This window comes from Gigantopelta aegis, chromosome 10 (genome assembly GCF_016097555.1).
Source record: "Gigantopelta aegis isolate Gae_Host chromosome 10, Gae_host_genome, whole genome shotgun sequence".
NCBI lineage: Eukaryota > Metazoa > Mollusca > Gastropoda > Neomphalida > Peltospiridae > Gigantopelta > Gigantopelta aegis.
The window spans coordinates 60144518-60158277 of record NC_054708.1 but is presented as its reverse complement, the minus strand read 5'-3'; the positions used below and the strand labels follow the sequence as shown (position 1 = coordinate 60158277).

The 13760-nt window shown below is 38.1% G+C and overlaps 1 protein-coding gene across 1 annotated transcript in view; it reads right to left on the bottom strand.

Moving 5' to 3' along the window:
• Window positions 1-13146, bottom strand: part of LOC121383233 (shootin-1-like) — a 67182-nt gene extending 54036 nt beyond the window's left edge. Inside the window, exons 1-2 of the mRNA XM_041513125.1 lie at window positions 13011-13146; window positions 2706-2758 (exon numbers count right to left, since the gene is read on the bottom strand). Of these exons, the coding sequence (XP_041369059.1) occupies window positions 2706-2758; window positions 13011-13092 (135 nt within the window). The 5' untranslated portion in view covers window positions 13093-13146. The remainder of the gene's footprint in view (window positions 1-2705; window positions 2759-13010) is intronic.
• Window positions 13147-13760: the final 614 nt, after the last annotated feature.

The following is a 13760-nucleotide window of genomic DNA, read 5'->3' as shown; positions in this document are numbered from 1 at the left end:
AAGTACTCTAATAATACATTTCACCTACATTTATGTAAATTACACACTTCAGTAATTTTTCAAAAATGGTCTTTTATCCTTAGAAAATCTAATAGGCTAATATTCTATGCTGTCTGAATGTATTTATTGTGTTCAGTAATCAGATGCTGGTATACTTGTCAAGTTTATTGCAGAAAATGTGCCAAAAAGGTTAACATTTGGCTTGTAATACAGATGGCAGAATAATCCATAATGCATATTCAGTGGTCATTACTACAAACATCCTTCCAATCAAGAAATACTACACTGAGGTATCCCAGACACTGGCACATGACTACACTTGTTAACAGTTATCAGTGGAAACTGAAAAATATGGTGCAAGTACCTCTTGGTAGGATTTATATCAGCATTTTGTGACAAAATCTTCATTTTCAAAGTTGTCGTCAACAAAACAAAAAAAATATTATGGTGTATACCTAAGTAATATCTGTAGGGCATATTCATATTAATATGCATTTATATGGACTGTTTTGCCTTTTACAAAGTGGCTACATGTCTAATACAGTAAATGAAGTAGATTAAGTAAATACAGCAGGTCAAAATTGAATATGAGGCCTATCATGTCTAATTTTCCCTGAAATTAGTGTGTAAACATTTGTTGCAAATGGCCCCAATTTTGTGACTTTCACCATCCCTCTGACACATTTCTAATAATGTATCATGAATTCAGTCACCATATCTTTACTAAGCCTCCACTTATCATATCTAAAATGCAAAATTTTACAGTTTTAGATTTTTTTGTTTTTTCAAAATTTAAATTTAAGTTTAATATTTCATTAAAAATGAAGTAAAATCTAATGATTGATTTTTTTTCCTTTAAATATTTCAAAATCTTTCCAAGACAACACTGTGCAGATAGAACATATGTAGAAGAAAAAATAGCTGCTCATTGTATGAAGAAATTCCAAAATTTGATAAAGTTATTACATTTTGAAGTTGGTGTCACTCAAGTTTCCATTGCTAAAATTGGCCATGGCAAGGCACTGTGGTAGGTGTTTTAACACAGCCTCTGTATACTCTCAGTTTAAAGGTGACATACCGATACTTACCGAGCATTGCTTTAATATGTATATCATTGGAATGCATTAGTGTGGGCCAGATTTTAGGGGAAAAAATTGACTGATAGGCCTCAGATTACAGTTATCTTCCCATTTGGTTGTCCAAAATCCGGAAGTTTCACCGGGCAAGTAGTCTGCTGTTTGACTGTGATTATTTCATGGCAGACAGCTATGAAGTGGCAACTGTTTGACTGAAGTGACAGGGGATAGCATGTAGTTTGTAAACATGTGTAACTTGTTGACATTGAAGACTTGTTTGTGGTAATTCCGGCCCATGCAAAAGTAGTGCTTTTTGTGTAAAATGGGTGTACTCCGGCCAGGTTTAGAGGGTGTGTCTGTTTAAACCAATATGCTGGGAGAAAGAGCTGGACAACAGGGGTTGTCCTTTTCAGGGTATGTGTCCCCCATGCAGGCAAAGGTACATACAAAACTTCACGGGCCTGCTGATATTAATAAAAATATTATAGCCACTAAGGCTATATAGAAACATATAGCGAAATTAATTGTGGTCTGAGGCCTGATATATCTATAAAAATATGTATGACATTCTGACATTTATTTGGGGGCCAAAAATTACCCTTATCATACCTACTCCTTTCATGATGATGAAAATGAGGAGAATGAAGATCACAATAATGCTGCTGCAGTAGACGATGACGATGATGGTGATGGTGGTTGTGGTGATGATCTTGGTGGTGGTAATGATTGTGATGAAGACGATGATGGTGGTGGTGGTTATGATGATGATACTGATGGTGGTGGTAGTGGTGGTCATGATGATGGTGGTGGTGGTGGTTATGATGATGGTGGTCATGATGATGGTGGTGGTGGTTATGATGATGAAACCGGCCTCGGTGGCATCGTGGTTAGGCCATCGGTCTACAGACTGGTAGGTACTGGGTTCGGATCCCAGTCAAGGCATGGGATTTTTAATCCAGATACAGACTCCAAACCCTGAGTGAGTGCTCCGCAAGGCTCAATGGGTAGGTGTAAACCACTTGCACCGACCAGTGATCCATAACTGGTTCAACAAAGGCCATGGTTTCTGCTATCCTGCCTGTGGGAAGTGAAAATAAAAGATCCCTTGCTGCCTGTCATAAAAGAGTAGCCTATGTAGCGACAGCGGCTTTTTTTGATGATGATGATTTTGGTGGTGTTGGTGATGATGATGGAAGTGGTGGTGACAGGGTTTGAACGTAACAATGGCACCGACAGCAATTGCTGTTGTTGAGATATAAATTGCAGTGGTTGCGAGCATTACCAATAGCACTTTTGTGCCGCTAGAAAAAAATTACTGCTGTCAGTAAAACTCCTCAATGACAGCAAAATGAATATACCTGGTGTACGTTATCTGCCAATATTTAACATTTGTATATCTGAAATATGTCTAAATGCAACAAAATAGCCTTTTAATCATATTTATTTGTTGCAAATGCCACTTTAAGAAAAAACCTTAGATGCTGATGATGACGATAATGGTAGTGGTAATGATGATGATGGTGGTGGTGATGATGATGGTGCTGCTACTTCTGCTGCTGATGATGAAAACAATAAGTGATAATGTGTATTAACACATGTATACAAACCAGCCATATTAAATATAATTACCTGTGCTTCATTTTTCTTGTATCTGTCCAGTAAGTCTTCATGTTTCTCTATAACTGAAAAAATGAAGAAGAAAAAATCAATCTCTATGTTTGAAATACCAGTGTCGGAGATTTAAAATTTTGGGCAGTATCCCAGTTGGATACTAACATTTCAAAATCTGGTATCCCACCTGAGAATTTAGTATCTCTATTGCTACGCCGCAATTAAAATTGCGGTTTCGTGAAATTTGCAATCAAACGGAATTGGCAAAAATATTTGCTGCATCTATTTTTGAGTAATACTGACATAAATTAATATTTAGCAGTAATCTATAAGTGTGTCTGACATTACTAATGATAAACCTACCTGTATCAATTTTCTGCAGATGTGGAATCAATATCTCAAATAAAATTTGAAGGGAAGAACAACAAAAACAATAACGACTTAGTGGTTCCCAGTCTATTGCTATGCCGCTATTGCTGCAATGTAGCATTAGACTGGGTACAAGTTGGGGGAATATTGTTACAGCATAGCATTAGACTGGGTACAAGTTGGGGGAATATTGTTACGGCATAGCATGGGTACGAGCTCCAAAATACTGTTACTTAACTTCACCAGTAAATGACGACTTTCATTGTTTCAGTGAAAAATAAAAACAAAGGATTAAGAAAACCAACAACATCATATGGTATCCCAGTGGGATACTGGGTTCTTTAAGTCTGATATCCAAAATTAAATTCTGGTATCCCCGGGATATCAGGATACCGTTAATCTCGAACACTGAATACAAAACAGACACCACCACTAAAAAACACCATTTTAAAAAACAAAACAATAACAAACCTCTAATTTAACTCTGGAATAGTCCTAATTAAATTATAAAAATATAAAATAAAATTTCTGTGTGTGTATGCATGTCCGGGACAGGTGAAGGGTAAAGGTGTGTGCGTAGGATATTGAAACTGAAAAAAGGTGAACCTTCAAGACCAAATTCAAAATCTGAATAACCTGAAATAGGGTTTTGCCAAAAAAGATTACATATAATCAATATTGGTTTGCTTAAGGTTTTTTATTATTATTATTATTATTATTATTATTGAAAAATAAAATAAAAACTTCTTTTTCCACACAGAGGAGTGTATGCACCAATATGATGGGCCTACTCATCATTTTAGCTGTAAATTTTGGGGGTGGGGTGGGGTGTTTCTTTCATTACTGCACTGAACAAGGATATTAAAACAATACTGAGTGAGGATAACTGAATGAGTCAGCCACATTCAGCAAATAAACAGTGAAAAGTACAATCACACTTCTTGAAAACTATGACCAGTTTCAAACAAGGGGACATTGTGATACATGATACAGAGATACAAACCATGTATCATATCTACTGAACGTGTCATAATATTTATTAATCACGATAACCCCTCCTGACTAACATATCATAATATAAGCTTACATTGTAATAATATGGAAGTAAACTACACCTTTATCTCTACAGTCCAGACAGGAAATATTATATAACATTACGCCTAATAACCCAACTGGTATTTACAGCAAGTGTTATACAAGAGTTGATGAAATACAGCACACACAATCAAAGGAAACAATGGAAAGGAATATTTGTATACAATGATATCTGAGGACATTTTAAAACTATTGGTATATTGTTGTTTTGATTCCTCAGAGGGAGGGAAGGATAGAAGGAGGGAGAGTGGGAGGGAGGGAGGGAGGGAGGGAGGGAGGGAGGGAGAAGAGAGAGGGGGAGAAAAGAGAGTGACAGAAAGAGAAAAAGAGAGAGAAAAAGAGAGAGAAAAGAGTGAGAGAGTGAGCAAGAGAGAGAGACAGAGAAAGAAAGAAAGAAATGTTTTATTTAACGACGCACTCAACACATTTTATTTACAGTTATATGGCGTCAGACATATGGTTAAGGACCACACAAATTTTGAGAGGAAACCTGCTGTCGCCACTACATGGGCTACTCTTTCCGATTAGCAGCAAGGGATCTTTTATTTGCGCTTCCCACAGGCAGGATAGCACAAACCATGGCCTTTGTTGAACCAGTTATGGATCACTGGTCGGTGCAAGAGGTTTACACCTACCCATTGAGCCTTGCGGAGCACTCACTCAGGGTTTGGAGTCGGCATCTGGATTAAAAATCCCATGCCTCAACTGTGATCCGAACCCAGTACCTACCAGCCTGTAGACCGATGGCCTAACCATGATGCCACCAAGGCCGGTAAAGAGAGAGAGAGAGAGAGAGAGAGAGAGAGAGAGAGAGAGAGAGAGAGAGAGAGAGAGAGAGAGAGTGAGAGACAGAGAAACAGAGAAAAAGAGAGAGAGACAGAGACAGAGACAGAGAAAAAGAGAGAAAGATAGAAAGAGAGAAGAGAGAGAGAGAGATAACCTGCTTATGCCACAATCACTACTCCTACTGAAAAAGCAGCAAGGGATCAACATTAAATAAAATGTTAAGTCAAATATCTGTACTTTTATCATGCTCAATGAAATGTTAAATAAAATAATCATTTTTACATTTGAAAATAAAAATTAATTTTAAAATATAGCATGATGTAACTTTGAGATAGCCCCTTAAAAGATACATTATATTTGGACATGTACATTATATCCTTAGGCTTAGGCAAGGTTCTCAAACAACTTTGACTAGAACATAAAAAATTCACAGAAAAACTACGTATGAAGTTGTGACCTACTCTGTGTACATACATACAGTATACATAACAGAATGCGTCATCAGTAAAACTTACATAAGACATTGGTCTTCTTGTTATGATATATCACCATCTTACAGAGGGTGATAATAATGTTATACAAACTACTTGCAAAGACAGCCTGGTATCTGTATTATATCACTTGAGTAACTATACTGAACAAACTAAGTTACAGATCATGAATTTTTCAAGTGTGAAATGGAAAAAAGAAATGTTTTATTTAACGAAGCACTCAACACATTTTATTTACAGTTATATGGTGTCAGACATATGGTTAAGGACCACACAGATATTGAGAGGAAACCCGCTGTCGCCACTTCATGGACTACTCTTTTCAATTAGCAGCAAGGGATCTTTTATATGCACCATCCCACAGACAGTGTAGTACATACCACGGCCTTTGATATACCAGTTGTGGTGCATTGGCTAAAATGAGAAATAGTCAAATGGGCCCACCAACGGGGATCGATCCCACACCGACCGTGCATCGAGCAATCGCTTTACCACTGGGCTAGGTCCTGCCCCCAAAAGTGTGAAATGGTGATAGTAGACCTACTAATACTCATCCCACAGATATAAATAGTTTACCTACTAATGCTCATCCCACAGATATAAATAGTAGACCTACTACTACTCATCCCACAGATATAAATAGTAGACCTACTAATACTCATCCCACAGATATAAATAGTTTACCTACTAATGCTCATCCCACAGATATAAATAGTAGACCTACTACTACTCATCCCACAGATATAAATAGTAGACCTACTAATGCTCATCCCACAGATATAAATAGTTGACCTACTACTGCTCATCCCACTGATATAAATAGTAGACCTACTACTGCTCATCCCACAGATATAAATAGTTGACCTACTACTGCTCATCCCACTGATATAAATAGTTGACCTACTACTGCTCATCCCACAGATATAAATAGTAGACCTACTAATACTCATCCCACTGATATAAATAGTAGACCTACTAATACTCATCCCACTGATATAAATAGTTTACCTACTAATACTCATCCCACAGATATAAATAGTTTACCTACTAATACTCATCCCACAGATATAAATAGTTTACCTACTAATACTCATCCCAGATATAAATAGTTTACCTACTACTACTCATCCCACAGATATAAATAATTTACCTACTAATACTCATCCCACAGATATAAATAATTTCCATGAACAGTAGGAATAAGTTGGGGACGACAATGTATTGCCAGTTGTGAATTTCATAGTGACTGCAAATTATCGTAATAATACTATTCATCAAAACAACACAGGCGCATGTGCAGGTTGAGGGTTTTGAGAGTCGCAACCCCCATGCACTCGCAAATTTTCTCTGTTTTTTAAATATATTTTCCAGGGCCCCATTCCACAAAGCGATCTTAGCCCTAAGATCACCTTAAGTGCATAGCTACCCTATGTACCAAGGTGATCTTAGGGCTAAGATCGCTTCGTGGAACGGGACCCAGGTAAACATGACTCGACCCCTCCCCCTATAAACTTCACTCACAACAATCTAAACCCCTTGCATAAATTCCTGCACCTGTGCCTGCAATCACATCTCATTTTTACCAAACACCTTTTATATTTACATGATTCATAGACAGTGTGGTTGCCCCAATATAAAATCCTGGCAAGCCAATGGACCATCTGCCCCTTGCATGCTCCAAGAAGAATCTTTCCAAGATCATAAAATCAAAAAGAAATGTTTGTTTTGTTTAATGACACCACTAGAGCACATTGATAAATTAATAATCGGCTATTGGATGTCAAACATTTGGAAATTCTGACATGTATCAGAGGAAACCTACTACATTTTTCCTAATGCAGAAAGGGATCTTTTATATGCACTTTCCCACAGACAGGAAAGCACATATCATGGCCTTTGATCAGTTGTGATAAACTGGTTGGAACGACAGAAAGAAAAAAAAATCAGTTGAATGGATCCACCGAGGTGGTTCGATCCTGCGACACAAGCACTCAACTGACTTAGCTAAATCCTGCCCCTGACTTAATAATGAATTAATAAAGACCAAACTGGAACATTTCTACTTAACACAAAATTTAAAAAATCCTTCCAATCAACCAATCCTTTTCATGCCAAATGATAATGGGACGTGCTACTATACACATAGGGGGTGCATTAGGGGGGGGGGGGGGGGGAACCGGATATTACCTCACATGACTATGATAGTTTTCAAAACAAAGAATGAAATTTACATTTAAATTTTCGGGCAAATTCCTTTTGATACAACCCCCCATCACATATACATCAAAATATGTCCCCTCAAACTATTTTCATATATGTTATAAATTTTTCAAAGTAACAACTCATTAGGGCTGTTGCTAGTTTGAGTGGGAATAGAAAGGAAATGTTTTATTTAACGACGCACTCAACACATTTTATTTATGGTTATATGGCATCAGACATATGGTTAAGGACAACACAGATTTTGAGAGGAAACCCGCTATCGCCACTACATGGGCTACTCTTTTCGATTAGCAGCAAGGGATCTTTTATATGCACCATCCCATAGACAGGATAGCACATACCATGGCCTTTGATGTACTAGTCGTGGTGCACTGACTGGAGCGAGAAATGTCCCAATGGGCTCACCGACGGAGATAGTTCCCAAACCGACCTAGCATCAAGCAAGCGCTTTACCACTGGGGTACGTCTCACCCCTAGGGGGGAAATAAGACAATGAAAGCAGTGTTTTATTTAACAACCTTCTCAACACATTTTATCAATGTTATAATATAAGGACCAAACAGATAATGATAGGAAACCCCAGTCACCACTCAATGTTCTACTCTTTGTGGTTAGCAGCAAGGGTCACCTTTTACAGAACATATCACAGTGTTCTAGCTAGGATTTTGATGGGGCTAATTTAATTGTAGGGCATTTTTAACCGGAAAATCTTATTTTAGAGGCAAGTGCTGGATATGATCGAATTTTTTACATTCATAAATATCACATATGTAGGAATATCTATGCTGGTTTTAATTTACAAAATGTTTTTTGGAGGGAGGGGGACAATCAATTTCTAAACCCAGATTTATTATTCTTAAATTTGGATGTTTGATGAAACAGTACATTCATCGCCGTATGCAATATTATTGTACTAATGTACTAAATATAGACACTATTAAAAATCCTCGTTCCAGCCAGTGCAACACGACTGGAATGTGCCGTGGTATGTGCTATCCTGTCTGTGGGATGGTGTATATAAACGATGAAACTACCGGGTAATGGAAAAAGGTAGCAGGTTTTTCTCTAAGACTAAATTTCAAAATTATCAAATGTTTGACATCCAATAGCCAATTATTAATAAATCAATATGCTCTAGTCGTGTCGTTAAATAAAATCAAACTTTAACTATTAAAATGTTTTACAAAAGGTTGGATCACCTAAAAAATCATATTCTTTTTTTTATTATATATATTATTTATACCATTTAATATTATGCCCAAATGTAATTTAAAATAAATAAATGAAATAATTAAAAGAAATCAAGAAATGAAAAAAAAGAGAGAGAATGATTAGAAATAAATAAAAAGAAATCAAGAAATAAAAGAAGAAACAAATTGAAAAATTGACATACGGATATATTGGTAACAAGTTGCTCACTGCATTTAAAAACGGCTATTATTGCATGTCAAGGTCTAGATAGATTTCATTAAATAGCTTTTGTAGACATGCTTTTTACAAAACACAGTTATGCCTTCATAGACCAAATAACCGGTGTTGCTAGTTTACCCTGTGCCATATTATAAAGATGCAATCAATGTGTCATTGATAAGGACTACTGACATCAGTTAAAACTATATGTATCTTGGTCTGGGTATTTGCAAAGGCAACAATTACTTTCAAAAATTTACTTATCAAAATAAATTTCGCATTTGACGTTCTGTCGAAGTTTATCATGATGGTCTACTTTCAACTAGGTGTTTGCTAGGTGGTGTGTGGTTATGTGCATGATGGTGTGAGGATTACTTCGCATTCAAGCTTTGTAAGACTGCCTGTCCGCTCATCTGCAGTCATATCGACTAACAATAGAAAAGGAAAAAACATATCACATTACTGCTGTCGGCTTTCACAACTGTGGCCAAACAATGTATTGTCAAACGTTTTTTAATTGGGAATTCAGACAACACTGTACACGCTTTGAGAGGAAAGCAAGATTTTGTATTTTTGTTTGACAATGAATTAGGGCAGGGCGGCGATAATCAGGGGCGGGGCGAAAACAAACCCGGCAGGGTGGCACTAAATGGGGGCAGGGCGCAGCGCCCCTCTATTTATTGCTAGCTAGAACACTGCATATCAGAACTTTATTACAACTCAGGCCGTTACACAACAACACATGAGGAACATAAAATAACAATATTTTACACTGACAGGTCAGTACACACAATGGCTTTTGTTACACCAGTTATGAAGCACTGGCTGGTATGAACAATTTAACACAATGGGCTCAGTGATGAGGATTGTTCCTAGATGCATAGCGGAACATTTTGAATATTAGGGTGTGGTGGGTGGTGGTGAACCAACTTGCAAGGCTGGGGGCATACTCCCCTATGAAATTTTGAAAGTTAGATGGCCTGAAATGTGATTTCCTGGCACCTGAATAACAGAATTAGTTATGTTAAAACAACAAGTTTCCACTTCTTTTTTTTTGTAATTTAAAAAAAAAAAATTCACCTTCTGTGGCACAGTTAAAGTTTGTTTTGTTTAACAACACCACTAGAGCAAACTGATTAATTATCATCGGCTATTGGAAGTCAAACATGTGGTAATTCTGATTAATAGTCAACAGAGGTAACCCGATACATTTTTCCTAATGCAGTAAGGGATCTTTTATATGCACATTCCAACAGACAGGAATGCACATACCACAGCCTTTGACCAGTTGTAGTGCATTGGTTGGAACGAGAAAAAATCTAATCAGTTGAATGGATCCACCGAGGTGGTTCGATCCTGTGAGGCAAGCAACTCAAGTGAGCACTCAACCGACTGAGCTAAATCCCACCCACCTGTGACACATAGAGGTTTAATATATATACAGAGCTGTTGCAATTCTTAGGCGTGAGAAAATTTGAAGTCGGGGGGGGGGGGGGGGGGGGGGGGGGGGGGGGGGGGGGGGGGGGCCAGGATCGGCAGGCTCTTGGTCAGGTCCAGGTCCCAAGCCCTGATCATGGGATCCATGGGGCTAATCACCCTGGGTAAAATGGTTTTTGTTTGTTTGTTGAAGCCCAAAATGGAGATATCTAAATATCGTACGAGTGCAGGTTTTAGTAATTATAACACTATATAGGAGTTCTGGGAAATTTAGATGGCCTGAAATGCAATTTACTGACTCCTGAATAACAGAATTAGTAATGTTAAAAGTATGAGCTTCGATATAGTTTTTCTTTCTTTGTAATTTATAAAAATTAATGTTCGGTGTTTTCATTACCGAGTTATCTCTGGCCAAGAGAATGATCAAAACCGTCCAAATGTCTGTCTAGCTCTCGAATGACAGAGTACTTGGGCCAGCAGTAAGGTAGTGCACCAAGGTCCGGGTTTTTTTTACATTTTGATATCTATTGCAGGCCCGTACGCAGGATTTTTAATGGGTGGGTGCAAATTGCTCGTGATGGGACCAACAACGGCCATGGGCTAAGACTCAAATTTCTTTCAGACTAAATCGCAAAAAGTAAAGATATTCCAGAAATCATACACACACACACACACACACACACACATATATATATATATATATATATATATATATATAAACACACACAAAACCGAAACAATAATTTATGTTTATTTCATGCGTGTTACATGCTGAACACTATCATTGGAATGTGAGTAGTGTAGTGATGGATTACTAGTGTTTATTTATTTATGTGGCTTCACATTTTAAAGGCAGCGACCCATCCAGCAGTACTTTTAATAGTGTTCCAAATTCGAGACGCCTTGGCTGTTTTGAAGCGAATATGTCCACCACTCTACCGATGTCGATGTCCTTGTCATAATGGATATGCATTAACGCGAGAGTTGAAAGTCATTCTTGCTTCATGCTTGCTCGTAGATAGGTGTTTAGCCTTCGTAAAGCACTTGCACTTCGTTCACACTCGCAACTTGTAGCAGGAATAGTGTAGCACAATCTCAGGAGCACAGAGATATTAGGGAACAGGTCATCATCACACTCTTTCATCGCTGCTGCCGCCGTGGATGGACGTTGGTCAGGGGATAATGGTAGAAATCTTTGTTTCCATCTAAATAATTCTTGCGGGAACACTTCAGGTGAGTGCATGTCGTCGGCGTGTACATCAACTACCTCTTCAAGTGATGGTACATCATCCTCACAGAGCACTGATGGAACTAATCCCAGTAGCTTTGATGAAAGCACCGATAAATCGGAGAACTGTGAGTCAAGCTCAGATTGGATGTGGCTAACGAATGGAAATTGCAACATTTCGCCGATAATGCTCTTCAGGTGTAGCTGCAGGCACGTTACTATGCATAGTCTGTCGACCAACAGTGTGTGGCATTGATGGCATAGTGCTGACAGCACTAGCCATTATAACAGCTTGCTTATACGATCTTGAAAACTCGACCTCTACGTCATCACATACCGCTTTGTAGACTGCTTTCACGGTTGAGATCTGATGGTAGGCCTTGATGATATCAACAGACCACCCTTGCAATTTAACTGTTATGCCACCGAGGTATGACAAGAAGTGATAGATCGTAAGAAACGTCACAATGAAGTCGAATGAAGTGAGACTCGCCAATAGAGATGCTGCATCACTGCGACACTCTGGATCCCACTTGGCTTCCCTAAAATCTAGGCCACATGCATCTACATTGGCACCATGTGCAATATTTTCCAACGCTGTAATGATGTATATGTATGCCTGATAGAAATGAGTATACGCCTGGTGTCTGAGTCAAATTTAAAATGATAAAAATCAACATAAAAATAACCCCTCAAAACAACAACGATTACGTAACGTTATTTAAATTTAATAGAGAAAAGTGGACCTTTAGTAATTTGGGGGGGTGCGTACACACCCGTCGCACCCCCACCCCCCTGCGTACGGGCCTGTATTGGACCTACGCAGACCTCTGACAAATGAAAATCTGCGTGACCCATTTATCGGTTACACACAAATAAATCCAGGTAACCCAGTTCCTTTTTGCGTAACCTGTTATATCCAAGTAAATGGTGATCCAAATTTTGCGTAAACAAAAAATGTTTTGCAAAATTAGATTCATGCGAGCAAAGTGTGAATTCTTGCAATTTTCAGTGGCCTGCCTACGACACAGCAAAAAACATCACAATAATAAATATCAGGCTGGAGACATTTATCTTCATGAACTAGCAGTAAGGATCTTCTTTTTTTAAATCATGCATTATCTCAGACAGGATAGTACATACCACAACCTTTGCTATACCAATTTTTAGCGCACTGGCTGGATAAATATGGTATGGAAAACTAATAACAAATAAGTTTAATTATTAATAAAATTTTAAGAGTTAGGCTAAGAAACTCCAAAAAGAAAGACAAAACAAAATTACCTTTGCGACATTGCTTTGATAAAGCCGAATATTTTTCATGTAACCCCAAATATTTTTCTTCCCAATTCACTTCTTCCGACATCGTTCCACAGGGAAGCTCTCTATTGATGTGTCACAACACGTGTGGAGGTGAAAGAAGGAGAACAATGAGAGTGAAAGAGTACTTCCTGGTTTTGAGCCAATCGCTATTCAGCATCTCTGTATAACACACGTAACTTACTCATTTATCTCCCTTACCCCGTAGAATTACCGCTATTCCTATCTAATACCTAGCGAGACCTGAAATTTTAGTTGTCAAAATAGTGTTACCAGATTGAGTCGTTTATAGGATGACATTTTGTGATCGATCATCAGTTTGGACAAATCCATTAATGATTGATTAATAATCGACTGTGCTTTTGGGGGTACAAACACAGCGATACCATGATAAATTTTTTAAAAAAAGTCTAGGGTCTCCGCGAGTACTCGGGCAGGAGCAGAGTCTTAGAAAGACTCGAGTACCCGTGCAAGGAAAACCAGAACTCTCATTTAATTTTTTTTTTTTTTTTGGGGGGGGGGCAGTATGCTAATTGCCGCCGGTTGCATTATAGGGCTATGAGGGAAAATAAAAGTCGAATGTGTGGAATGCAATAGTTTATTATACAATGGCATGATTTGGCATCCATGTCTAACACTGGAATTAAGATGCATAATGCTTTTTAACGCTTGTGTCTTCGTACCTGGGTCCGGGTCGAGTTTGACCCTCGAGTA